General features: G+C 46.6%; 5 protein-coding genes and 1 long non-coding RNA gene across 15 annotated transcripts in view; 2 read left to right on the top strand and 4 right to left on the bottom strand.

The window, feature by feature from the left end:
- The window catches only part of kif13a (kinesin family member 13A), a 41970-nt gene extending 29481 nt beyond the window's left edge, over positions 1-12489 (bottom strand). For all 9 annotated transcript variants that reach the window (XM_037980485.1, XM_037980489.1, XM_017426533.3 and 6 more), the window contains exons 1-2: positions 11009-12489; positions 10826-10916 (exon numbers count right to left, since the gene is read on the bottom strand). In XM_037980485.1, the coding sequence (XP_037836413.1) occupies positions 10826-10916; positions 11009-11063 (146 nt within the window). In that variant the 5' untranslated portion in view covers positions 11064-12489. The remainder of the gene's footprint in view (positions 1-10825; positions 10917-11008) is intronic.
- A 126-nt stretch (positions 12490-12615) lies between these two features.
- On the bottom strand, positions 12616-15689 carry LOC108241931 (E3 ubiquitin-protein ligase NHLRC1). The gene is made up of 2 exons (XM_017426428.2): positions 14223-15689; positions 12616-14058 (listed from the first exon to the last, which is right to left on the bottom strand). Exon 2 carries the CDS (start codon positions 13860-13862, stop codon positions 12663-12665), a length of 1200 nt encoding a protein of 399 aa, XP_017281917.1. The 5' UTR covers positions 13863-14058; positions 14223-15689; the 3' UTR covers positions 12616-12662.
- Positions 15690-15744: 55 nt separating this feature from the next.
- Positions 15745-21622, bottom strand: ptdss1a (phosphatidylserine synthase 1a). The gene is made up of 13 exons (XM_017426547.3): positions 21441-21622; positions 20988-21079; positions 20161-20205; positions 19944-20068; positions 19682-19840; positions 19413-19564; positions 19131-19272; positions 18171-18283; positions 17966-18031; positions 16912-17011; positions 16712-16780; positions 15990-16056; positions 15745-15865 (listed from the first exon to the last, which is right to left on the bottom strand). The coding sequence occupies exons 1-13, from the start codon at positions 21620-21622 to the stop codon at positions 15783-15785; spliced, it is 1395 nt and encodes a 464-aa protein (XP_017282036.1). The 3' UTR covers positions 15745-15782.
- LOC119617769 lies at positions 15806-18286 on the top strand. The gene is made up of 3 exons (XR_005234174.1): positions 15806-15915; positions 17181-17360; positions 17665-18286. It is a non-coding gene; the product is annotated as an uncharacterized LOC119617769 (long non-coding RNA).
- si:ch211-269k10.4 (uncharacterized protein LOC100150242 homolog) overlaps positions 20950-25327 on the top strand; it is an 11191-nt gene continuing 6813 nt past the window's right edge. Inside the window, exon 1 of the mRNA XM_025008105.2 lies at positions 20950-21081. The gene's annotated coding sequence lies outside the window, so the exon portion shown is untranslated. The remainder of the gene's footprint in view (positions 21082-25327) is intronic.
- On the bottom strand, positions 22531-25246 carry LOC112450845. Of its 2 annotated transcripts, none has more exons than XM_037980157.1 (7): positions 25132-25246; positions 24897-25027; positions 24696-24785; positions 24540-24596; positions 24217-24327; positions 24014-24130; positions 22531-23933 (listed from the first exon to the last, which is right to left on the bottom strand). In XM_037980157.1, exons 2-7 carry the CDS (start codon positions 25020-25022, stop codon positions 23904-23906), a joined length of 531 nt encoding a protein of 176 aa, XP_037836085.1. In that variant the 5' UTR covers positions 25023-25027; positions 25132-25246; the 3' UTR covers positions 22531-23903. The 2 variants fall into 2 exon arrangements, with proteins under 2 accessions (XP_037836085.1, XP_024863870.1); XM_025008102.2 differs by having other exon boundaries at positions 22534-23933; positions 24861-25027.

The raw sequence follows: 25327 nt of genomic DNA, 5'->3' as shown, positions 1-25327 counted from the left end.
GTATTTTTTATCCTGAGGGTGTAAGTTCCTCCATACATCCAGCAACCCTGTTTCTTTAAGCATTCTTTTTATATATATTGTTTCTGTATGAGACTTTGTAGCTCTGCTGGACGAGTCCAGACAGGGATTCAAGTGAACGTTCCAGTCTCCCCCGCATATCAATATCCCAGACACTTCTGTTGTAATCATATCAAAAATTTGCCTAATAAGCTGTTTATTATTTCCGGGTGGTCTATACACATTCAATAAGGTAACTTCTTTGTGATCTATGTATCCCTTGACTAGTACATACTGTCCCTCTTTGTCTTTAATTTGTGAGGAGAACTGAAAATTCAACCCATTAGATAATAAAATTGCTACTCCTCTAGAGCTGTTTTTTGTACATGAAGAAAAGTACACATTTTTAAATCCCATTCTGGCTAGTTTTTCATGTTCAGCAGTAGAGAGATGTGTTTCTTGCCAAAAAATTATATATTGCTTTTCTCGTTTCATCTTTGCAAGAGCTTTGCTTCTTTTAATGGGATTATGTAAGCCGTTAACATTAAGAGTAATTACCTTATACTGTTGTTTCACTTCTGTCATTAATATATTAACAAAAAACAACTATTATTTTCCATATGCTCTGGTAAACAAGAAGAAGGGGGGTCTGCAGAACTACAAAACAACACATAACATAACATACGTGACTTCCAAAAGTGAAGTGTCGGTCCACCTTCAGTATGGTGAGGAGAGTCCCTAAAGTATAAGGGGGCTCCTCGCGGTGCTGCCCCACGTCTCTCGTCCATCATGGCAGCGCCCTTGGAGAAAGCATGCCGGGTCCCAGATCTGCGGTCGTCCGTTATACTCGTACTTTACAGAGGGATCCACTAGGTAGCTATGGGGTGTTGTCGTTGCGTCTGAACGCCCTAAGTTTTTCCTGGATGTGTTTCGTTCTCTCTTCCCGGGTCCACCGTTGGACCCCGCTCGTTCCTCCCCGGGGGAAGGCTCTCGGTTTGGGTCGGGCGGCATCCCCCGCCGGTTTATCCGCCGCTTCAAACATATTCCTCTTTTGCATGTCATCTGACGCTTCCTGTGCACTATTGTAAATCACAGGGCCGTTCTCATAATACACCCGAAGTCTGGATGGGTACATGGTCTGAAAGCGAATTCCCCTCTCTTTCAAGATCTTCCTCAGGGAGTTGTAAGCTTTACGTTTGGCGAGGATATCACTGGGGAAATTTTGATCGAAGAACACTCTCTTTCCTCTCAGCTGTATCTCTTTCTTACCCCACGCTGAGCGAAGCACACGTTCCTTCGTGGTATATTCCAGAAAGTGTATCACTATGGATCTGGGGTTGGAGCCAGCCGGCGGTTTGGGCCCGAGTGACCGGTGGCAGCGCTGTATGCCCAGCGCAATGTCCGTGAGGGAGAGTTCGGTTTTTATAAAATTCTCTATGAATTTTTGCAGGTTATCACCTTCTTCTCCCTCTATGATCCCATGGATACGGATGTTATTCCTGCGTGAGCGGGCTTCCAGGTCTGTAAGACGTGTTTGGAGGTCTTCTTGTAGCTGGAGCGTGTGGCTCAGTACATCTCTGACGTCTATGTTGAATTCCTCTACCTCGGTTATTCGCTGCTCGGCCTCCTCAACTCTGTTCTTTACGTCTTTCAGGTCTGAGATAATGTCGTCGAGCCGTTTCCCCGTCTCCTTTCTAAACTCAGACATTTCCCTTTTTATAAATCCAGACTGGTCGTTGATTTGTTCTTTGAGGTTCGTCTGAACTTCTTTCAGCTCTGCCAGGATGTTAGCTTCCATAGCTTTTTCCGCTGTTAGCTTACTGTCGTGAGATGTCTCCTTCGATATAACTGCAATTTCTTTCGCTTTTTCTTGCTGAATTCCTCTTGTCTTTTTCTTGTTATTCCCCAACATGACATATGGGTGTCAATAATGATGTTTAATAAGTTATTTGTCGGGGAATGTCTCGACCGTCTGGGAGCACGGAATTTAAGCTGTTGCTCGCTTCTCCGCCATCCGGAAGTCCACCAAAGCCGTTATTCTTTAATGTTGTGTTTCACATCTTGGCCGTACTCTTCCTCTGACATGACAACACGAAAACCTCCCCCTCCTCGACAAGTTAAAGTCCATTAGGCTCCAGTTCTCCCACTCTGCTTTGGAAATAAGCTCTCTAATCCCAGTCCCCCCACCAGAAATCTGTATCCCCCTTTATCTTTATTATTTTGCTTTTACAGCAAGTCCTCTTTGACTGTGATTTGTTTTCCTATATTTGGATTAACAGATCATTTTCATTGACAAAAATAAATAAATAAAATACTTCTTAAAATGTACAAATCGTCAATTTTCCAAGATGACTTCAGCTAAGACTGCATTTCGTCTTGAAACTTTACAACATAATCCAGAATTGACTAGCCAGTGATGATCTCCCGCCACCAAAGGTGAAAGGGCGATAATGTTTTTGCCCGTATCTGTGCGAGTGTTCATGTGTTGTCAGCAAAACGCCTCATGAATCAGTGAACGGATCTTGCTGGACTTTCCTGGTTCCTGAGAGACCGCGGATCGACCCGGACGGTCAAAAGAGATGTCAATCATGGGGGGGGTGCACAGCCATGTTGAAACCGTAGTTTTGAAAGACGACGCACGGAGGAAGATCCAGACGGCCCGAGGGAGGGTTTTACCAGGTTAACTGGGTGGACCTCTACAACTGATGAACTTTTGGAGTCGACCCAATTCAAGATGGCCACCACAGCCAACTGGCCTTAGAGAAGACAAAAATGGCTCCAGCTCAGCCAGTTTTGCAGACATGGAGCTAGAATTTGGTGTGGTAGTAACTGAGCAAAGTATAAATGTTTGGGTTATTCCTTTAACAGCTGATACCACATGTTGGGTGATTATTAATAATCTGATGTTATTATTGAAGCATGTGTTTGCTTGCGGGCTCCTTGCAGACTGTAAGAACGTGCAGCTGGGATGACTGAACCCAAAAAACTGTTCCTTGGCCGGTTGTGTGTTCCCCAGTGGTCAGAAGACTAAAGAAAACGGCTCTTCTTCCACAAACACCCTTTTTTTTCTCTCATCAGTCACATTTGCTTCTGCGACAGTAGCTCGACTCTTCGTAGAGACTCGGGGATCTTTCTCGACTCCACGTGCTTTAAAACAAAAGGTGTAAAGCGGGGGAAGAGCAGCGGTGGAATTTCCCCCCCTTTTGGTTACGGAGCTGGATTAAGGTCACTGGGTTATTATGCTGCTGAAAACTGCACCCAGCAGATTAATCTACTGTATCATCCATCTATTGAGGCATTTATCTGCTCGTCCAAACAAAGTACAACGCACGGTCAAGTAAACACGTTATACTTTTGTTGTAAACGGACTGTACTTATATACCGTCTTTCCAGCCAATCAGGCCACTCAAAGCGCTTCACAACAATCTGCCCTCATTTACCCTTCCACACACTCCACTACATCTGAATAAATCAATTTACAGACTCTAATCAGTGATTTTAACTCCATTTAAACACTGATGGGGCACATCGGAGACGATCAGTGTCTTGCCCAGGGACGCTTCGACCAGGAACCGAACCTCCGACTCCCTCACTGCTCTAACCACTGATCCACAGCCGCCCCTCTTCGATTTAATCTGCCCTCCAGCTAACAGATCAGCCAGAAAAACAAAGTTTCAGATCATAATGGCAATGATTAAAAAAAAACAACCCAAACTTGTCCATATTAGAGCTTCATATTTGCCAATGCACAAATATTTCCATGAGTTTTAAATAGAAGCTCGCATGGAAACAGTTGAACCCCCCCCTCTCCCTGATTTAGATGAACATTAATGTCTCCTCCTGTGTACAGACTCACACACATACGACATATTTTACTGGCACTCCCCATCAAATATTTGGGCCCCTCCTCTCGGTCTATTCTTGAAGATATACCCCACACACACACACACACACACACTCCTTTATCCTCTGCTCAACCCAACATTTGTCTTATTTTCTGCTTCGCTTTCAAAACAATAAGATATCAAAACGTCAAGCCGGTTTAGGTGTTGGGTTACACAGCCTCGCAGGCCGCCAGCTTTCAAAAAAAAGACTTTCGGCGTGTTCAGAACGAGATCCTCGGCTCCCCCACCCAGTCGACGCAGAGGTCATCCTGCTGCGGAGTTACAGTAGAGAACGGAAGAGGAGGAGGGGAGGCTGGATCCTTTACGCGACTGATAAATATAAAATATACGAGCTACAGCTAAACTGAGCCGGGGCTCTTGTCCTTCTCTGAGCGTGGGGGATTAAAAAAAAAGGCAGACACGAGGAGGTTTGCCTGGCGGTCGCAGAGAACTACGTCCAACGCGAGCTTCTGAAGGAAGCTCAGAGGCTGATGACAAAAACAGACCGACCCGAGTCAGGGAGAGACAATTCCCGCCACACAAACAATCCCTGGGAGTTCTTACACGCCTATGACACAAGAAGCTTTAGGAGCCCCTGAGCTACATTATGTTCCACGCTTCCTATTAATGTTACCAGCAGTGAAAAATCTAAATAAAATAATTCTATGCTGCAAGTAAAAGCTCGACGTTTCAAACGTTTGTCTGTCTTAAAAAACACAGAAACATCTTAATAAATGTAAACAAGAGTCCCACAAGTTTTCCGGTTTCGTCACACAGCAATCCTGAATACTAGAGTCGGAGTACAGACGAGGTTTCCACAAAGGCTTCACCTGTGAACTTGACCTTTGACCCTTAAATCAATGGGGATCACCCCATAGACCCATGAGGTGTCCAGCTGTGCAGATGGACATTCTTATGTTACACGGTTGCAGAGTTAGAGCACGGACAAGGCGTTCACAAACAAGTCACCTGTGATCTTGACCTTTGACCCTGTGACACCGAAATCAATAGGGATCATCCTCAAACTATGAGGTGTCCAGCTGTGCCGTTTGACATTGCTCTGTTAAAGGGTTGACAATTTAGAGCTTGGACACAAAATTGTCCACAGACGGATGGACAGACAGTGCCATACCATAATACGTCTCGTCTCAAGACGGGCGTATAAAAATAAATAATCATATTTTATGATAAACTGCACTGTTGCTATAGCACGTTAGCAGCAGCTTGTGGCTGTTAGCACTTTACGTCAACATATAGTTTAGATTTTTTGAGGTGGCATGTCAGTAGTCAGCATCTTACCTGCAGCAGACAGCAGACAGGAGGATCTGAGTTTGGAGAATCAGGGAGATATTCTCCTGCAGGAGTCAAGCTAACAGCGAGTCAGACAGGAGGACTCGTTTTCCAGAGTGGACCCTGGCCATCGAAAGCAAATACAACCTCAGACGTTTAAAAGCAGTTTTTTGTATTTAGAGTTTTACGATGCGTTCCTTTAGAATCGGATAGTTACTCTGACCGGCCACGCTAGACGCGTTTCATTTTGTAATATGTGTTTCACAGGAAACACGCTGCAACAATAAGTGTATTTTGTTCAAACACGTCAAATCTCCAGCGAAAACAACCGCAGATGCCATTAACCATCTGATGCAAAAGTGACTCCAATCAACAGCATAGTCTTTGCTTCAACGGATATGAAATGACGGAGGTTTGAGTTCTTTAAAATGGCTGAAATCTGCTCTGACTAGCCTTTAGCTTCACCCCAGACGACTGAGACTGCTCTGACTGCTATCTGCTGCGGATAAGTTGCTGACTGCCAAAAGCTGTTCAACAAAAAGAAAGAAAAACCCACCTCAAAAGATCTGAACTGTTCCTCCGGGCTACTTCAAACCTGAGATCAGTTTACGAGTTTAGCGGAGTTCAAAAAGTCTCAAACTACCAAGACGAACCTAAAATGACTTCCATGAAAAGGAATATTTTATTTATTTATTATAAATGAGTAAAAACGCTCATGAATTGTCCCGTTTTGTAGAACAAGTAATAAGTCATAAAGGTCCGAAGCAACATATGTTAAACACATGCACATTGGAGGTATATTTATATATATTTATATATTTATATATATTTATATATATTTATATATTTATATATATATATATATATATATATATATTAGGAAAACTGATATATACTTCAGCTTTACAGCTTTTTTTTTTTTTAAACACAAATGCACTCAATGATTGATCCAAAATCTAAAATTAGTTTCTTGTGCACATATTTGAAGTGTCCGAGCCGGGGGAACCCCTCTTTAGCTCGTCAACACAACCCCGGGACGTGTCGGTATCTGTTGCTGCTTAGCAACAGTGGTAAACATGGAGACGACATAATCTACCCGCCTCATGAGTCAAAGTTCCCGTTTGCAAGCCAAACTCTGTGTTTTTCAGAAAAAAAAAAAGGAAAACCAGACTTAATGAAGAACACCGTGACGAGCAGCACACATGGCGCTCATACCACCTCCGGCATGGGGGGGGGGGCTTCGAAAGTTTCCACAACAGACATTCACAACACGGCGTTTGGTGCAGACCGGGTCTAATTTAATCCTCGGCCGCATTTCCGACACCGCCGTGACAAGCCGGGCCAGGGGAGCTGAGTAGAACAGAAATCACTGGGAGCACCGGACAGACGTCTTCATCGCAGAGGGAAATCTGTACCAACTCGTTCTGGAACGTATTAAACTTTAAACGGCCTGATTTCCTCCCTAGAAAAAAGAACAAAACTTTATAAAACCTATAATTAGGTAAACACATCAGAAAGGCCTCATCTTAAAGAATTATGCATGTAAACTGCACTGGGAAGGAGTCTGAAAGTGGATTCTGACTCCTGCCGCTGCCCTCGCTGCGAGAGGCCACAGCTGAGTTTAATGGGACGCAGGCTCGACAAAAAGGAAAGGCGCCATCTTTTCTCAATTCCAGGATCGAGATGTAAACAACGTCCCGCCCTCTAAACAAACAGAGCGATCTTTACACGAGCGCAACTGTTTCTCCCCTACACCGAATACCCCGATCGCAGTGTTTCAGATCAGATGGGAGCCTCGTGGAGCCTTCCAGCTGTAAATGGCTCGGAGAACATTTTTTATTCTGAATGGAAAGGCTGATTATTAACGAGCAGCGAGCAAAACAGGAAGACAATGAGAACCATCCTGAGGTCGGTCAATAGAAAAATAAAACATCTAAAGTTGTTTAGTTTGGGGTTTGAAACCATTATGAAGTGACAGACTTCTAAACCTTAAACACAGTCAACTTTGACACTAACAGCTGTGTTGTTAACGCGTAACAAAGGGCAAGAAGTTATATTTTTACAAACTGTATTAATAACTAAAGAAATTATCTGTACTGAAGAATAAAACTTCAACTTCAAAAAGCTTCAGAAACGAAGCTAAGAGTTACCTACGGGAGCTAGCTCTCGTGCTAATATAAGTTTAGCATGCTGAACATTTTTTTTAATAACTCTAACAAAACATGTCTTAAGTGATTTGTTTTATTTATTTATCCTTTACACTGAAACCAGGACTGTTTATTTGAATTTACTGCTCACTGTCTGTCAGGAAAAAATACACAAAATCCACCGGGTCAAAGTTCAACAAAACTGTCTTTCTGCTAGCTAACCTAGCTAGTTAGCTGCTCGCTACAAAGGCCTTTTTAATCTATTAAACAAACAAAATGAGAGAAATAAATCTTCTCGTAACTTTTTTGACAAAGGAAAAGCATATTTTCCAAAATGTTTATTTATTTATGCCCCACATTTTATTTCATTTTCATAAAATTTAGCTTCTTTGTCCTTGGCACAAAACACTGAAAAATCAAACTAGCCGGTTGAACGTTTTTCAAGAAGTCTCTTTGTTCGAGTTAATCCGACGACGTAGACGGGCAGAACAAGCAGCGTCATGAAGGGGACTCCCTCCGCTCCACACCACCCAGGTTCCCGAGAACCTAAATAAGCAAACTGCCAGCCGAGTGAAGATAAACCCAATTAAGCTCTCGTAATCATCGGCGATAAGCGGAGATTAAAGTGGAAATTACAAGCCTGGGTACGGACACCATCAGATAAAGACTCGCTTCCTGAGAGCTTCTTAATATGTGGAGAAAGAGAGAGAAAAAAAAAGGAGTAATATTTTCAGCACGCCGGAAAGTTTATTTTGTGGTTTGTTTTGAAAGTTGCCACAACTTTTAATGTAAATTAATAAAAAAGAGGCTTACAAAAGGAACGTGCTTGGTGACTGACGTGCCGGGGCTTGGTAGGTGTAATCCAGCTCCATTGTTCGAGTCGCTGGGTACTTTTTTTTTTTGGTCATAATGCTTCATCTCCCTCCCCCGGCCACCCTCAGCAGACAGCAGCCTCAGGTATGTCTGCGCTCCTCCACCTCCTCCCCCCCGCCCTCTCCACGCCTGTGTCTACACCCTGAGGGAAAGTGGACTGGCGCATGAAAGGAAACCGAAAACCCCGCCAGACTCCTGTTACAAATGTGCGATTTGCGCTCGACAAGAGCGGCTGAAAGGTGAAAACTTAACCTTTTCGGCCCCTGAGGTCACGATCTGCGTTTCAACCCGCCACCCCCCACCCGCCGGGGTCACGGCTCGCTTGCTCGAGGACGCAGGCAGAGGACGGGTGGCGGGGTCACGAGTGAGGCCGGGACGCTCCGCGGCGCGAGAAAGCAAAAACCCCTTATGGTACTTTGAATTCCTCCTGCGGATCGCGTTCCCCAGAGATGCCGTGCGGTTCCACGACACACTCTGCAAAGAAAACCATCTGAATAATGACACAACATAGAAACAGCTTCACATTCAGGCGACCGAATCCTTAAAACGGGGTCGTCTGACATGAAGCAAAACCGTTTCCAGCGTTAAATCCCATATTTCATAACAAACAGCCAGTCCATGCAGAAATATCCATTCTAGCCGCTTCCTTTCTGAAGCTGCGCCTCGGCGTTCCCACGAGAGAAGGGGGGGAAAAAAAAACTTCCCCATAATCTCGGCCCCTGCAGCCATATTTGGCGCGTTAATGCCCAGAAAATCCGACACAAATCCAACACGCAGGAACAGGTGCCTTTTAAGACACAGGCCAAGTCCCAGAGATCGGGGTATCCCCCCTCCACCACCACCACCACCTTCTGCGGCTTCACAAGCAGCGAAAAGGAAAATTATATGGTTTCAAAAAACCATGGAAGCCTAAACACAGAAGCACATAGCAGTACGACTGAAACGTTAGCAAACAGCTGGATGTCTGAGCTGCTCCAGCTGTGACCCCCATCCTACCAAAACAAACAAACAAACAAAACAAAACAAAAAATGGGTAAACAAAATCACAGCTGCTTAATGTCACGATCACATCCAGAAAAACACAGATTACAACTAGTGTCAGTTCTGAGGATTAAATCTGAGGGAGTGAAACTGAAAACAGGCACGAACGGCGTCTCAGTCCGTAAATCTGAGCCTGAATCAGACAAAGAGTGCCGGACGTGTTTGTGTCTCGTTTCGCCAACATGGCAGCAGGGAGACGGTGGAAAAGTCATAAAAAAATAAAAAATAAAACGCCTCTGCCTCTCAGTGCTGAACCACCTCTGAACTACATCACAATATTTTCTCTCTATGACGCCACAACTTAGCTCTGAACGTGGGGATTTACAGTAACCTTTCCAAGGATTCGCCTCAACCTCTTGTGTCTCACCAGGTAACGTCCGTCTGATCAGTTTATAGATTTGTATTTCGTGTTTCTGACAGCGGACGTGGGATTTTAAGGTACAGCAAAGAAAAGAAGAGAGTTTCTAGGATTGTTTCTGTGCATTACTTAAAAATAAAGAGGATTGAATGTTCCTCGCAGCCTACGCAGCCTATGTGCTCGGTTCCAGCTTGTTCGGCAGCCCGGAGTCTTTCCTGGGCAGGTCTGGGTTCAGGTCTGGGTTAAGGTCTGACTCTGGCACCATGAAGGTCCAGGACCGGGTTCCTCACATCCAGGTGTTCTCGGTGATTTGCTTCAGCTCGTTTAGCTCCTGAAATGTAAACCTTCGACACGACGGGACTTTAAGCTCTACGGACAAAAGGTCGTCGTTCTTGCTCTCATTTATTCGTCAGTTGTGACTATTTTACTGATCCGTGCTGACACTGAAACACATCAACACAATGATACTACCACCGCCGTGCTTCACCGTTTACAGGGTGTTGATGAAGCAGGTAAACGGTCTCATAGTTAAAGTGCTACACATCTGCCAGACTCTTTGACCAAGTTCCCTTATTTTAAATAATTTATTCCTGACTTTTCTCCTCACCTATAGAAAAGTGCCCACAGTATGATACTACTGCCACTGTGCTTCACTGTTAATGAAACAGGTAAAATGTCTCCTGAAGTAAAGTGCTACACATCAGCAAGATTATTTGAGCAAGTTCCTTTATCTTATAGTACTCAGTCCATACTTCTCTCCATTCCACACTAAAGAAAAACAGACCCACAGAATGACACTACCGCCACCGTGCTTCACTGTCTACAGGCTACAGGTCTACAGGTAAAGTGCTGGACAGAAGTTTATTTTCTCTCAGATTGCTCAGTCCTGACTTTTCTCCTGACCCATGCTGCAGTCAAAAACACCAACAGAATGATACTAGCACTGGAGACATATCAAGTTACAGACAGGTGACAAACACTGTGTCCTCTGCAGCACGCAGTCCTGTTCAACCACTGACCCAACATTTAACATAACCCTGACAGGTCTGTCTGGTGTCTTGTTTTGGACATCAAGAGTTAGATCCGAGCTGCAGGGCTGCTGTTATTGTTGCAACATGTCACCCAGGGGCCCCTCTCCCCTCTGCAGCTCAAACTGATTCTTTATTTATTTATTTTTTAAAAGTTGCCTTTAACCCAAAAGTCCAACATCTGTTCTGTGTGCTAACGCTGCCTACCTGCTCTCTCCCTTGGAGTTTGAGGGCGGAGGCTGCAGGACAGTCTGGTTGTCCTCCATGTCCACCACACACTTCGTGTTGAGTTCGAGCTCTGCGGCGGAGAGGAGGGGGAGAGAGGAGCTCAACAATGCCGGCCAGCCGAAGTTCACAACCCGAAACACGGACACGAGTCGGCGGACTTACCCCTGCGGTTCATGGGCCGGACTCTCACTGCAACTTTTACCTTGGAGTCCGACATTTTCCTCCACTTTTCCCCCCCACCACCACCACCACCACCACCTCCTCCTCCGTTTCTTCTCACTCCCACCCCGTCCGTTGGCGTAGAACGGGTTTCAGCCAGAAAGTAACCCAAAAAGAAGGAGCAAGTCGGGTTAAAAACACACCCCGAGACGAGTCCGGGCTTTGAGACGATGCGGGCTGAAGTTCATGTTTCTTTTTGTTGTTGTTGTTGTTTTTTTAAAGTAAATCCTTTTTCACACCCAGCCGGGCGGCGCAAACCGAGCCTTCAGCTCCGGCCCCAGACTCCATCCCCTCCGCCATCTTCCGCCGGGACTGAGCCAAACCGGGGAGGACTGACGCACCGCGCCGCTCGCCCGGGAGGAGGAGAACCAGAGGAGGAGGAGGAGGAGGAGGAGGAGGGAGGAAGAGGAGGGAGGAGGAGGGCTGGACACCGAGGAGAGCAGGCTTCCATGAAGCCTGGAGACACGCTCCGACTGTCTGGAGGAAGGAGGACGGAGGCTTCGAACTCGCGCTCGAGCTCGGCTCTCCGTCTCCATGACAACAACAGGCGGAAAACGTTAAAGGTTAAATCAGAAAACACCCAAACTGCCTTAAACTACCAAAACATTTCCTTTAAGCCCCTTTAAAATAATGTGCTGCTATTAACACTAAAATATATATTTTCAATAAGTCCCAACAATCTAAAAACTGTTGAAGCTCTTTTAATTAGGACGCTATGAAGAGAAAAAAAGATATTTTAAAATATAAATGCAAGAAACTAACTCAGCATTTTATATTTATAACTTAGCAAATAATAATTCGCTTACACTTCATAATTATGCAATAATATCACAAAATTTTGACTTCTCATAATTGTGACTTAAAGTGGCTAAATATGAGAAGCTAACTCCGTTTTAGAAGGCGAAGTCATAGTTTTGAGATGCTAAATTATACTTATGAGATCTTAAGTCATAGTATTGCAAAGCTAAGTCAACATTTGGAGGAGCTAACTCAGTTTTAGGATGCCAAATTATAGTTTTAAGATTCTGTTATAAATTTTAGATGCTAAATAATAATTCTGCAAAGCCAAGTTTAGAAACGGTCAAGTTTAGGATGCTAAATTCAAATTTTGAAATGCTAAATCAAACTTTTCAGAAGCTAAGTCAATATTTTGAGACACTGGTATAAATTTTAGATGTTAAATCATAATTCTGAGCAGCTAAGTCATGATTTTAGGAAGCAAAGTTATAATAATGAGATGCTAAGTTATATTTTTAATATGCTAAATCTAAATTGTGAGATACCAAATCAGTATTTTATATTTGGTAAATCACAATTTGGAGATTCTAATTCATAATTATAAAATGCTACGTTATATTTCTGCTAGACCTGCACTGAAAGTGCTACAGCTAGCTGCTGCTGCTGCCAACAAACAGGTTAGTCTTTCGAATTAATCTTTAAAGTGGAGTCGTTCAAAGAGCCATCTACAGCAGGTAAGATGTTAACTATTCATCGCAGAACTCCACGTCAAATACAGGATCAGTTTGGACAGAAGACACACTGAAGGAAGATTATTTTGGACACTTTTATTTCTTGGTTCGTGTGGCGGTTGGGGGATTTAGGCAGAGTAAATCTTCACGGTGTGGTCCCCTCCGTCCAGGACGATGAAGGTGTCGTTCAGGACCACCAGCCCGACCGGCCGGACGAGGTGATTCCCCACGAGCGGCATGAGCGCCGGATCACTCTGAAGCTTCCCTAAGCTACAAACCAGCCCCTGATCTGAGTCCGTCAGCACCACGTCTCCGTCTCCGCCAAACGCCACCCCTGACATGTTCAGCCTCACGCTGGACTGCAGGGACAGGCTGAAGCCGTCCACCTGGTGGAGGAGCTGGAAGTCCTGGGAGAAGACTTTCAGCCTCCTGTGTTGGTGCTCCTCGGCCAGATGCTCCATCACCGCCGTATTCCCAGTCGCTCGGCAGCAGGCCACGGCTCGGGGACACCGAAGGTCGGACACGGCGGTGCGACGCTCCAGAACAACGCCCTGGCCGTAGTCCACCTTCAGCAGGGACAGCATGCCCGCCTGGACGTCTGAAACCAGGATGTGCCCGCCGCTGTTTGTGTCCACCCCCCAGGGCAGCTGGAAGGAGTCCCTCACCGTGACCACGTGACTCCCCCTGGAGGTGAACACCTTCACGGCCTTGTCCCCTGCGTCCGTCACCACAACGCAGCCGGCGGGAGACACCGCCACGTCCACCGGGTAGCAGATGTCCCCGACGGCTTTTCCCCGTTGCCCGAAACTGTTCAGCTTCCTCCCCTGCTGGCTGAACACCGCCACCCTCTTCGCACCGTCGTGCACCACAACTACAGCTCCCGAGGGCCCCAAAACGGCGATTCCAGTGGGGTTGACGAGAGTCCCCCAGCCTCCAAACACGGAGCGAAGACGCAGACCTGTGGATGAGGACGGTCCTCCTTTAGTCCTGCAAAGAGGAGGAGGACGAGGAGTGGAGGATGAGGGGCTCCGGGACAACAGGAGCTGCTGCAGGTCACTAAGGACCTGGCAGTGGGAGGTGCCGTCCGCGCTGCACAGCTGGCGGCAGAACGGACACTCCAGCTTCCTGAGGACAGGGTGGGACAGAGCCGTGACGCATTCCAGGCAGAGGACGTGTCCGCAGGAGAGGTTCTGCGGCCTGCGCTCCCTCTGCTGAGAATTAAACAGCTCGAAGCAGACTTTACACTCCAGTAAGCTGATCTGGATCTCCCTCAGGGTGCCCTCGGGACTCAGACAGCCGTGGCGCAGGAGGCCGGGACTCCTGTCCATGGCGGCGAGGAACGTCCTGACGCTCGAGCTTCGGGAAGTCGATGAAAGAAAGACCTCAGATCTGATCGTTACGGTGAGACGGAGGAGAAAGGTGAGGAGACAGAGGGACCTGAGCCGCAGCAGGCTTCCTCTGCTCAGAGGGCACCGTCGTCACGTGACACAGTTCAAATCCAGCTCGAGGCTCTCTGCTGCCCTCCTGTGGAAAGAAGCGGCACAACAACGCTCCCTCAGCAATCAGAGACACAACATTGAACCTAAGGGCAGCAGGAGGGTTAAACACGTATTTAGCTTGACTTAAAACCAGGATGCTCACAAATAATCCGGCTTTTACTCTAACAGGACCATCATTTCTACACACACCTAGACAAAGGTCAAGAAAAAAACAAACTCAAAGCAACCACTCTGCTTTCAGGTACATCCGGTTACAGATCAGCCTCACGCAGCTGTTTCAGTCCGACTCTCGTGGCGAGAAGTGAAATCCGACCTAAAGAGAAAAGAGGGACGAGCCGGAGTCAGCCAATCCCACGCTCCTCTCTCCTCCTTCCAGCGGGACGCCCTTCACGGCTCGGTCAAACTGCACGTCTGGTTCAAATGAAAACAAACTGGACAGAACGACGCACTCACAGATCAGGAGGAAATGTAAAACATTTTAATATGTTGCCATTTTTCTTTCCACAGATAAAAAAAAACAAAACTACATCTTCAGCAAAAACAGTTTTTGGCAAACGACATGTAAATCCAGATGGTGTACCCTTTCCGTAATGTCCGCGAGACCCCGATTCTACAGAGTTTTTTTTTTTCGGATTGTCGAGGAAGCCGACGGCGGCGGCGAGACGATACGGGGCGACGACACGATAAAGCACTGGCGGCGAGGAGAACCCAGGGAGGTTCTGACTCGGCCCCGGCGGCTCAGAGGGAACCGAAACGATCCCAAGGCGCGGACAGAAAGCGGACGCGGCGGGTCGTGAAAACGAAGAGGCTCTATGCTGCGGCTGCATCGAAACCGCTCGCCTGGGCAGCCGCGCGACGATTCGGAACAACTGGCCCCGCCCCCGTCTCATCGGCGCACTGAAATTAAAAAAACGATAATAATAATAATAAAAAAATACGACACCCGCCACGGACGGGCGAGGAAAGCGAAGTCCCGATGATTCACATTAATACTTGAACACTACAAAATGCACAGTATTCTGACGGAGAAGCTCCTGCAAAGTGCTTTAACTGTGTGCTTCGTTCCAGAACTGCCCCCCCCAAAACCTCAGCCTGATGAAGGAAATCAGCCTGAAACTGAAATTCTGACGACATTCAAGTTAAAAACAGGACATGATAAACATTTCTGATGCACACACAACACCAGGTGATGCCTATATATATATATATATATATATGTGTGTGTAAAAAAAGAGATTTATCTGTCCTACATAGATACACGTTCTGATAAAAGTGATCAACTCCACGATGGCTTTTTAAACATTAAAATGTGCTGAGTCATACTGTACAGTTCAGTCAAAAGGACACGAGTGATACTGTTATTGATTATAAACTACCAGGAGCATGCAGCCACGTCTAAAATTAGGTTTTATTCTCTCTCTCTCTTTCACTCACACACACTCTCTCACGCACACACACACGGGAACCTGTGATTAGTGGTTTCGGAGCCTTTTTTAACACACTTCAGTCGGAGCGTTCCAAACAGCGCCGTGTGGACCTGCTCGTCCACGTCTCCTCTGCTGGAAATGGAGGCGCTCGTGTCTTTTTTTTTTTTTTTTCCTTCTTCTTATTACACAAGGAAGTGTTTGCAGTCGTCGTCCCTCCTCCTCCTCCTCCTCCTCCTCCTCCTCCTCCTCCTCCTCCTCCTCCCACCTCCTCCTACCACCTCCTCCTTCTTCCTCCTCCTCCTCCCACCTCCGGATCCGGTTCCTACTGGCCGTCCAGACCGTTGACGGATTTGTTCGCCCTCCGTCTAGCAGTGGGACTGTCGTCGTCCAGGTCCGCGTCCAGGTCTGAAACGTGAAGCTCACATGTTTTGAAACAAGCTCACGAGGAAAGGGAGGTGAGGCGCGAACGGTACGTGCCGAGTCGGGGAGGGGGGTTAGCACCTCACGGACGCTGGCGGGTTTTACGTACCTGGGAAGTCCTCCGGCGCTCTGTCGGGAGACTCCATGTAGTTACTGTCCTCGCACTCAGAGAGGCTCTGCGGGGACGGGGACAGAGGAAAGGACAGGGTGACATGCTGTCCTGCAACAGAGCTGGGATCGTAAACAACAACTTCTCCTCTGCACCGACTTAAAGGAAACAAAAAAAAACCCCAGAAAGGTAGTGTTCACTGACAGCGGGAGGACGGCTGATCACACAGAATTAAAAATAAATAAAAATAAAAGCCTTAGCTGGTTGTGTTTTTATCATTTACATACAACTAGGAGGGAGGACTGACTACTACTTCCTGGTAGAAAAGTGCTTTAAAAGGGATTAGGTTAAAAAAAAAAATTAAATATCTTCAAAAGAGGTTTTAACATGAGAGGAAACGCCCCCTTGTGGTTGCAGTAAGTACAACAACAACACCTGTTATTATATTATCTTCTTTTTGTTAACTTTCATGCTTCTTGGGGCAGATTTATTCCAACCACCCTGAAAATCAACCAAGTGGCGTCACTTCGATGGGTATTAGCTCAGGTTTTCTCACTCTGGATGTATTTTTATCCACTATGACCCACAGAAAAGAAAAAAACAAACTGCAGAGATTCGGACACAAACAGTCTGATCTGATCAACGTCTGCTTCAAATGAATACTTTCTCGCCTCACCAAACAGAGAGCCCTGATCTGCAGAAAAACAAGAAAACGAACGCACCTTTCCCCTCGGCCCGTAGGTTTCTGCGCACCACACCATCCCGTGCAGACACAGGAACGTAATGAAAGCCTGGAAACACACCAGAGGGAACACGGGAAAAAAAAACATCATTTATAACAAGATGTGTAAAAAAACAAACAGCTGTATGTCCGAGTGTGACGGGTCTGTGGAGCTGAACGCCCCCCAGGGACTCGTCTTACCAAACACAGGAGCCAGAGGATCACGTAGAGGATCTGCGTCTTTGAGAACAGGTCCTGTCCAAACTTGATACACGCCAACGCCTCCAGGAAGGCTATCGCTCTGCGGGTGAGAGCCGGAGAGACAGAATCACACGTCTGAGGCTCGACACGTGGAAGCTAAAGGCTCGGCCGCCCGTGCTCTTAAATCAGAGAAAACGGACCGGTGGAGGGTTTGATGACGGTGCATGAAAACTAATTTTTTTCATATTTTATTTCATTTCCCCTTTAAGGACATTTGACGCTCCCCGTTAGTAACGATCACGGAGAGGGAGCGCCCGTCACGTGGTCGTGGGACTCGATGGACAATCAGCGAAACGGGACTCAGTCGTCTTGTCTCAGCAGCACGCCCGAGTCGAGTTAAAACTGCACCAATTAACCTTAAAGAAACCATCTGAAATATCCTTCCAGAGGTAAGTAACCCTACAGTATACAACTTTGTGAGAATTGAGTCAATTTATCAAGAAAACCTCCTGACACTCGGTAAATCTGTGTTCCCACTGATGCTTTCTGGCTCTATGTCGACTGTGGTCGTCTTAGTCACCACATTTATGTGATCACCTGCTGCTGAACGTCGAAGCGGTAATTCAGATCTAGCATTAAAAGAGCACATATCCTGATCTCCCTGCAGCTTCAGCTCCTTCCAGTCCGGATCCTACAGCGTGTTATCATGTCGGTTTTAATTGTCACGAGTATTGTTCCTTTATTTTTCTAAAGACAGGAAGCTGCAGGCCGGGATGTCGATCCACGTCCTCCTAACTTCAGCTTCCTGCTGACCTCCAGCTCTCCTCTGCCTCGTTCGGCATTCACAGAGTTCGTGGCGTGACTTCACACCAGTCTTCAAGTTCAGGAAGCTCTAACGTGGAGCCGAAGACGCCTGTCGACACTGCTCCCGATTTGGCGGCCATTTTGGACCCTCCACGATGTCACAAATTCTGATTGGACGATGAGGGAGAGCTCCCCCTCTCTGTGGTCACGACAGAGCTCGCTAAGATGCAGGAAAAGTGTTTATACTCACCCAAAGACCCAGCACTGCGTCCCGACTCTCTTACACTGCGTGTCTGTAAGGTACGCGTAATACTGCCTGCAGGAGACACACACACACACACATACACACTTCGTCAGCACTTTCGCTCCAGCTCCAGAGCTCGAGCAGAGAGGACGTGCAGGAGAAAAAAATGGTCAAAGGGAGACAAAGGGGCGGCGAGGCGGCGGTGGCGTACCTCACGGTGGGAGCGGTGATGATGCCGATGAAGAGGATTCGACACCAGCTCAGCGCGTGGCTCGCAGGAAACACGAAGATGTGCTTCAGGAAGAACGTGTTCAGTTCTGTCAGCTGCGGCGGGGGGGGGAATAAAAAAAAAATCAAAACCCTTCGAGTGAAAAAATAAATAAATAAATAATCGGGTCATAAATCTAAAACGGCAAACAGCGCCGATCCTGCGGCTCACAGAGAGCGGCGTTCTAAAGGCGGGCTGTCGGGTGTTCGGCAGCAGGAACCTGCTTCTACAGTTTGATTCAGGAAAGACAAGAAACTCTACGTCAGCTGCGCGAAGGGGTCGTTACAGATCTGACTAAAACACGATGAAGCAGATAAACTTCACCCGGAGTAACTGAGTACTTCAGAGAGTACTTCAGAGAGTACAGGTTTAACTAAAGAAATACTCTGAAAGTATGACTCGTGCACGGCTGTTGACCAGACAGTTCCTCTCTCTCTCTGACACATTTTTACATTTTCTGATAATCTGATGAAGCAGCTGCATGTTTTTGGGTGCAGAGGGACCTTATTTCCCATCATGCTTTTCATCGTAAACCTCAGAGCGAAGCAGGACGAGCTCGGGACAGGCAAACAGACCCCGAGAGCCTCCGACTTGGGATCAGAAACACGCTGACACAAATATAACATGCATTTAGAGGACGACTTCTGTCTAAGTTTCCATCTCCTTGACTATCTGAGCTTCAGCTTCTGAATGAAGTGGGAGAAGTTCCCTTGTGTTCTCCAGCCGCCCTCTCCTTCATTATTGCCACCTGCTGCCAAGTTAGCAAGGCCGGTCCTTCCGACGACAGAACAGCCGCCAATTAAACCGACCCGCGCGGCTTTCGGAGGAGCCGATTGGATTAGCGCGGCGGATCTCTGACTAATCCCTGACACGCTTAAAGCGGCCGTGAGTCGGATCTCCCACCTGCCAGATGATCATGAACAGGTAGACGCCCATCACTCGCTGCAGGGACGACTTCGGGTCCAGCCAGCGCACGTAGGTCCAGCTCGCCGGCGTGAACTGCAGCACGGCTCGCTTGATCTTCCCCGTGGTGGTGTGGATGTCTCTAGTCGAGGGAGGGGGAGGAGGAGGAGAGGATTACAAAGACTCACTGACAGATTCACAGAGAGGAGCTCCAGCCGCCACATTAACCCGCCAAAAGCGAATTAAACGCATTCATAAGGAAGCACACACACACACACGTACTTTATGCTGGCCCAGTGGTACGTCCTCATCTCCAGGAAGCGGCACACGGTCATGCCGAGCCAGATGCCCCCTCCGTTGCACAGCAGGATGTCCAGGATCACTTGGTCCCACCAGCACTCGGCGAAGTTCGGCAGCAGGTGCATGAAGAACAGCTGCGGGCACAGAGGGGACGCCACGTCAGAGGGGTCTCCGGCAACCGCGGGCTGCCCACTGAGCCAGTGACATCACCAGAGTCTGAGCTGAGCTGGTGTGTGTGTGTGTGTGTTTACCTCGGTCAGCTCCCAGGTAATACTGATGGTCCAGCAGAGGCCGTAGCTCCGGATGAGGAGGGCCTTCATGCCCCAGCCCCAGAAATGGCTGAAAGCAAAAATGTCAAAGTGGCTCAGGATTCTCTCCCAGGTGATGACGTGGCAGTTCACGGCGTATTCCTGCAGGCCGGGAGCACAGGAAGGCCCGTCAGTAAGAAGAAAGAAGAAGAAGAAGAAGAAGGATTCCCCGACGGTGACCACAGCAGCCGCCAGCGTCACTCACCATTATGTCCGCCTCCCTCTTGGCGTAGCGCAGGTTGGGGTCCAGCCAGTACATGAGCTGCTTCACCTGCTGCCAGTTGAGGAAGATGATGAAAACCAGGAACAGGAAGTAGAGCACGCTCAGGCCTTAGGGAGAAGAAGAAGAAAAACCAAACGTCCTTCGAGACGCGAAGGGACGAATGCAAAAAATCAATAAAAAATGTCTGGCGAATACTCACCGAACACGATTCTCCATATGGCTGGATGTGGTCTGGTAAACGGACCTGAAGTCAGATCAGTTCATGTCAGATGAAATGTGTTTTTTTTTATTATTATTATTATTATTATTTTACAAATACAGTTCAAACCCCGGAGGTGAGCAGCGACCAGCTGACACTTCCGTTCCTCCCGTGTTTTACGGCAACTCTCGGCCGTCCTCGTTATCTATTAAACCGAAACTGTTTGTAAAACAAGCCGGCGTCCCGCTCAGACACGACCGAGAGCCGAGCGCTTCTCGTTTCCTATCAATCATCGACCAGAGAGGCCGGAGCACGCCGCCTGTACGGCACAGGTTTACAGAAGCGACGTCATGTCGATTCAACTCGTGACTTGAACCACCAGAATGACTTTAAATCATGACCAGTTTACTCTTGTGGTTGTGACAAACGCCTACTGTGAGATACTCATACTGTTCTTATATTTTATGTGTATTAAGGATACAGCAGTCAGCCATAACATTACGACCACCCACATACGAATGAGCAGAGAGACGTCCTGACCCGTCCATTTTTTCAAATTATGTATGCTGACGCCGTCTACTTGTTTCCTGGACAAGTAGTTCAGTGGCGCTCAACTCTGATCCATTCTGCAGGACTCGAAAGACCTGCTGAAAGACGCTGAAGGGCGGAGGAAACGACCGCCACCTGCAGGATGGCAGCGCCTCCAGGACCAGGGATTGGACGCCTCTCAGACTAACCCCTCACCTTTCTCTCCCTGCCTCCCACTTCCGGTGATGCTACTGATCTAAGGTTTGCTTATTCGCCTCCATTTTTTTTTCCATCCTTACCGTTGGGAAAAGCCAAAACACTGATGACCAGGAAGAAGGAGATGACCAGGATGAGCCCCACCCAGACATTACTGTCAGGATTCCCATCATCTCTGTAAGTAGCAGAGTTGGGCATAAAAAAACAGTTATTATCACTGTAATATACGTATAATATAAACAGTAAATATGCTTCAAACTCTCTCAAAAGGACCACCTTTGATGGCTAATTAGCTAGCAAAGTGGGGCTAATAACTTAAATTAAACGTAATGACAGATAACAAAAACACAGTGACTAATGCTTATTTATCCTCTTAAGCTTGGCGTTAGTGTCAGTATGTATTAGGACGACTGTCGCTGTTAATATCGCTGATAACACCCTCCCAAATATAGGCAAAGTTAGACGGGAGGGGGGTCCGGTTTGAGCATCACCGTTAGCCTAGCTTAGCTAGCCGCAGCGGTCCGTGAACGCCTCACCGCGCGAAGGCGAAGTACATCAGACTGAGGACGGTGCCCGTCAGCAGCGTGATGGTGTGGGGCTTGTAGAAGAACTCGATGGTGATGTCCTCGACCTGCTGCTCGTTGATCATTCGGAAATGCATCCTGTAATTCACATCATCCTTGCTCAAGGTGTGCGACCCGCCGTACACGGAGGCCATGGCCCGTGGGTGGGGAGAGGAGAAGGAGACGGGGAGGGAGGAGGTGGGTGGGGAGAGCGCGGCTCCTCGGGACTCAGAGCAGCAGGAGGAAACCAGCCTCGACCATTTTATATAAAAAAATATATAAATATATGTTAAAACAAGTCCATGAAACAGGCCAAACGCGAACCACACGGCGTTACATAATGAGCAGACAGCGGCGAGAGAGGGAAGGGGAAGGGAAATGGTTGCGTTCAGGTTCTGATTGGTTTACAGGGAGGGGCTCAAAGCGGAAGAGTTCATTTTTTGAACATCATCTGGTTTGTTTTTTTCTGTTTTTTTCACCTTTTAAACAACCTCGTTTTCTAAACCACTCTGCATTTAGAACAACCCGGAACATTTAAACTGCATGAGCTTATAAAAACTTGAGGATAATAAAAAGCTTTACGTTGTCAGAATAATATATTTACTTTAAAAAGCGAAACAAATTCACTTGATTTGTTGTGAGTTTGTGCCCTCTTGCGGCCACTTATGGTATCACATGTGGCTTTTATATGTGTTTTTGGTTAATTAATAATCTGCTGTAACGATGCGTCTTGGAAATAAATCCTACACAGTTAGAAAGCCTGTTCAATCCTCTTTAAATTGTGGCACATTTAATAAAAAAAATACATCTGAAGGTCGAGCAGCAGAGTTGAGTTGCTGAGCTGCACCTATGAAAAACTTGCCAAATCTCTTGTTTGGTGATGTTTGTTTGGATTGGATGATTGAAGCCTGAAGAAACAAGACACTTCTGTGATTTATTCATTTAAGAAGCGAGGAGGTGGGGGAAGCCTCGGGAGCATGCGGAAGAACCATATGCAGCCACAACATTCCCAACACTCAACTTGTCGGGGCGGCGTCCAGCTCTCCAGCACTTAAGCCACGACCCGCTAATTCTTCCAACAAACATGGAGCCATTTAAAGAGAAACAAACAACTTTATAACGATATAAGATTTATTACCAAGAAGCGTACAGGAAAGAAATAACTGACCAAACACAAGTTTATTTACTTTTTGCACAATGTTTATTTATCTGTTTATTTATTCAAATGTTTAACAAGCTTGAAACTGTTCCTCATGTCCTCCTGGGCTTCATTTTTAATAGATAACACAAACAAAATGTGATTAAACTCAGATATTCTTTTATTTTTCATCCAAACCGGACAGTAACAACCAAATAAATATTTTTAAAAACTTTATTAAAAAGTCTGCTTTTATTTTGCAGCCAAATACTCTAAACCTCTGATATACAGAGTTAAATTTCATATGTTTTTAATTAATTATTGTAAATTTATAGTTCCTGATTTTTGTTCATTTATTAGTGTGAAAAGCGGCACATTGAGTTTAAAATGCTGAATATTATCAAATGTCGGCGTTTTAATACAGAAGATCAGGGAAACGGTTTTATAATCAAACATTTCCGTTTCTAAACCAACACTTTATAACATTTAAATTTTTTTTTATTTTTTACCTCGACAGACGATTCGCGCCCTCGAAGTCCAACATGTTCCGGCTCTAAACCGTGTTTATTTTTTTCACAAGTGTTGGTTTTTTTATCTATCTTTTTATAATTTAAGCTGCCGTTTGGGTTGTTTATCTTTCCACAGATAAGGCGACTCTTTCATGATAATAAAGAGGCGGTCGACGTTAAAAAGGACTCTTTACAAATGAAAGTTTGTTTCATCAGACGTTTCCACGGCTGGTCGTGGCGCCGTTTGAACCAAACACATAAATAATGTTGACAGAAACAAATAAATTTTAAGTTGTATATAACTTGGGGGGAGGGTTGTTTTAGATTTTAGAGCCTGAGACATAAAACAGCTGTTTATTTCATGATTCACACGCAACGACAATTCAAAAAATCAAAGCACTTCGGTTCAAAGAAACAAAAAAAAATTATATTGTTAAAAAAAAGTCCTTTTTACATTTTTAATGTTTTGCAGACGGGGCCAGTTTGACTGCACAGCGGTCCCGACAAAAGCTTCATTCTGGATCCTTTTCTTTTTCATTTATATACAATTTAAAAAAATAAAATAAAATCCAGCTTTAGTTTGAAGCAGCTTCGCGCGGAACAAAAACCAGAACCAAACGATGAGACTTTTGAGGAAGTTTGGAAGCAGAGAGCGACACGGACCTTTTAACGCCGGCGTCTGCCTTCAAACACAGAAAAAAAATGAACAAAAAGCGTCGTCTTTTATATGACAGCGGGGACTTCTCACAGACATGGCTGATCACTCTCTGATTTTCTTCTGCCGCCTCCTCAGTCGTCCTGTTTCAGCAAGATGATTGGCTGCGGAGAAGCAAAACGAGCGGCGTTAGCGCCTGGGTCGCCCCGAGACGTTCGCCCGAATGGCGTCTGCGGCGACGTACCAAAGAGTTGAAGTGATCCCTGCAGAGGGCTTTACTCGACCAGAAGATCAGGAACAGGGCCAGGGCGCTTTCCACCAGCTGCAGGCTCATGATCAGGCCGTTGATTCCGTTCGATAACTGGGAACCAAAGAGACGAAGGAAAGAACGACAAATTTTACGCACTTCTGAGACTCTTGACCCGCAGAGAGGCGATGAGTTCATACCTTGTTATAGTGAGAATATGAATGTTCAGTAATATACAGTTTCAGGGAGAGAGCAAATCCCACTAGCGACCAGAAGAAGCTGATTATGTTCAGAGAGAAGGACAGCTTCATCTGAAAAGTTAAGGAGTGGAAAAACATTGAATTAAAAGCACATTCGTCATCTTTTAGCAGCGACCAGCGTCGTCCTCTCAGGTCGGAGCAGCTTCTCTTTTCTGAACAAACACCGGAGACTTAAAGAGCAGAGACGGCCACAAATTTCCTGCGATATATTAGAGCCATTGTTTGGTATTTTTTAGTCCCCCTCCATAAATCACCTTACTCACCACATGCATGTTTGGATACCAGCCCGCCGCGCAGGACAGCATGCCAGAGATCAGGAACTGACAGGGTGGTTGGAAAAAGATTTAAACACAGAACTGCAAGCTTTGAATTTAGTCTGTTTCAGAAAGAAAACAAAGAAAAAATGCACTCTTTCTCACCACCACATTCGGAACGGTGCAGATCATCTGGGAGGATGCACCGATGAAACCCAGAATGACGAGAAACACGCCAACGATCGCCTGAGCCGCCTGACGGAGATGAGGAAATAAGGTCACCGGCGAGGTTAGAAACGCTCTGCTGCGTCAACCCGAAGCTCGACTTACTCCCAGGGGCCTCGGCTTCCCCCTGAAGACAAAGACCTTGTAGTTGTCCTTGAAGACGCAGTGGAAGTTCTCCGGCATCAGCTGGCCCTCCCGGAGGCTCTTCAGGGACCCAATCGGGATGGTGATGATGATGGAGTCGTCACAAACGAACGTCTTCCTCATGTTTCCTGCAAACAGAGATCAGTCAGCGCGGGGCAGGGTGGGGTGAGTGAGGGTGCAGATGAGGAGCCATCGGTTCTGGAGACCTTTGGTCCCCCTGACATGCCCTCACCTCACTGCGCTGTCCCTTTGCCGTTCTCAGGTGTTCAGATGTGCTGTTTTGTCTGATCAGCTCGACGAGGAAATGACCTCGCCTGCCCATTGTCTTCTCTCGCTTGCTCCCCCCCTCCCAGCCCGCCCTCACACCCACCGCCGCTCAAACCCGCAGAAGCCCTGCATGCAAGCTACACTGGACCTGCAAACACAGG

The sequence above is a fragment of the Kryptolebias marmoratus genome, linkage group LG16, assembly GCF_001649575.2.
Source record: "Kryptolebias marmoratus isolate JLee-2015 linkage group LG16, ASM164957v2, whole genome shotgun sequence".
Taxonomy (NCBI): Eukaryota; Metazoa; Chordata; class Actinopteri; order Cyprinodontiformes; family Rivulidae; genus Kryptolebias; species Kryptolebias marmoratus.
Note: the sequence above shows the minus strand (reverse complement) of the source record. Positions and strands in the feature narration are given on the sequence as shown.

Excerpts from the sequence above, each read along its gene's own strand:
- LOC108241931 (XM_017426428.2), bottom strand. The coding sequence starts at position 13,862 with ATGGACAGGAGTCCCGGCCTCCTGCGCCACGGCTGTCTGAGTCCCGAG.
- ptdss1a (XM_017426547.3), bottom strand. The coding sequence starts at position 21,622 with ATGGCCTCCGTGTACGGCGGGTCGCACACCTTGAGCAAGGATGATGTG. Across the intron at positions 20,206-20,987 it reads TGTTTTGGCTTTTCCCAACG|GTCCGTTTACCAGACCACAT; the intron begins GTAAGGATGGAA and ends ATCTGACTTCAG. Across the intron at positions 19,565-19,681 it reads TTACCTGGGAGCTGACCGAG|CTGTTCTTCATGCACCTGCT; the intron begins GTAAACACACAC and ends CTGTGCCCGCAG.
- LOC112450845 (XM_025008102.2), bottom strand. The coding sequence starts at position 25,022 with ATGAGGAAGACGTTCGTTTGTGACGACTCCATCATCATCACCATCCCG. Across the intron at positions 24,786-24,860 it reads GGAAGCCGAGGCCCCTGGGA|GCGGCTCAGGCGATCGTTGG; the intron begins GTAAGTCGAGCT and ends CATCTCCGTCAG. Across the intron at positions 24,328-24,539 it reads GGTATCCAAACATGCATGTG|ATGAAGCTGTCCTTCTCTCT; the intron begins GTGAGTAAGGTG and ends TTAACTTTTCAG.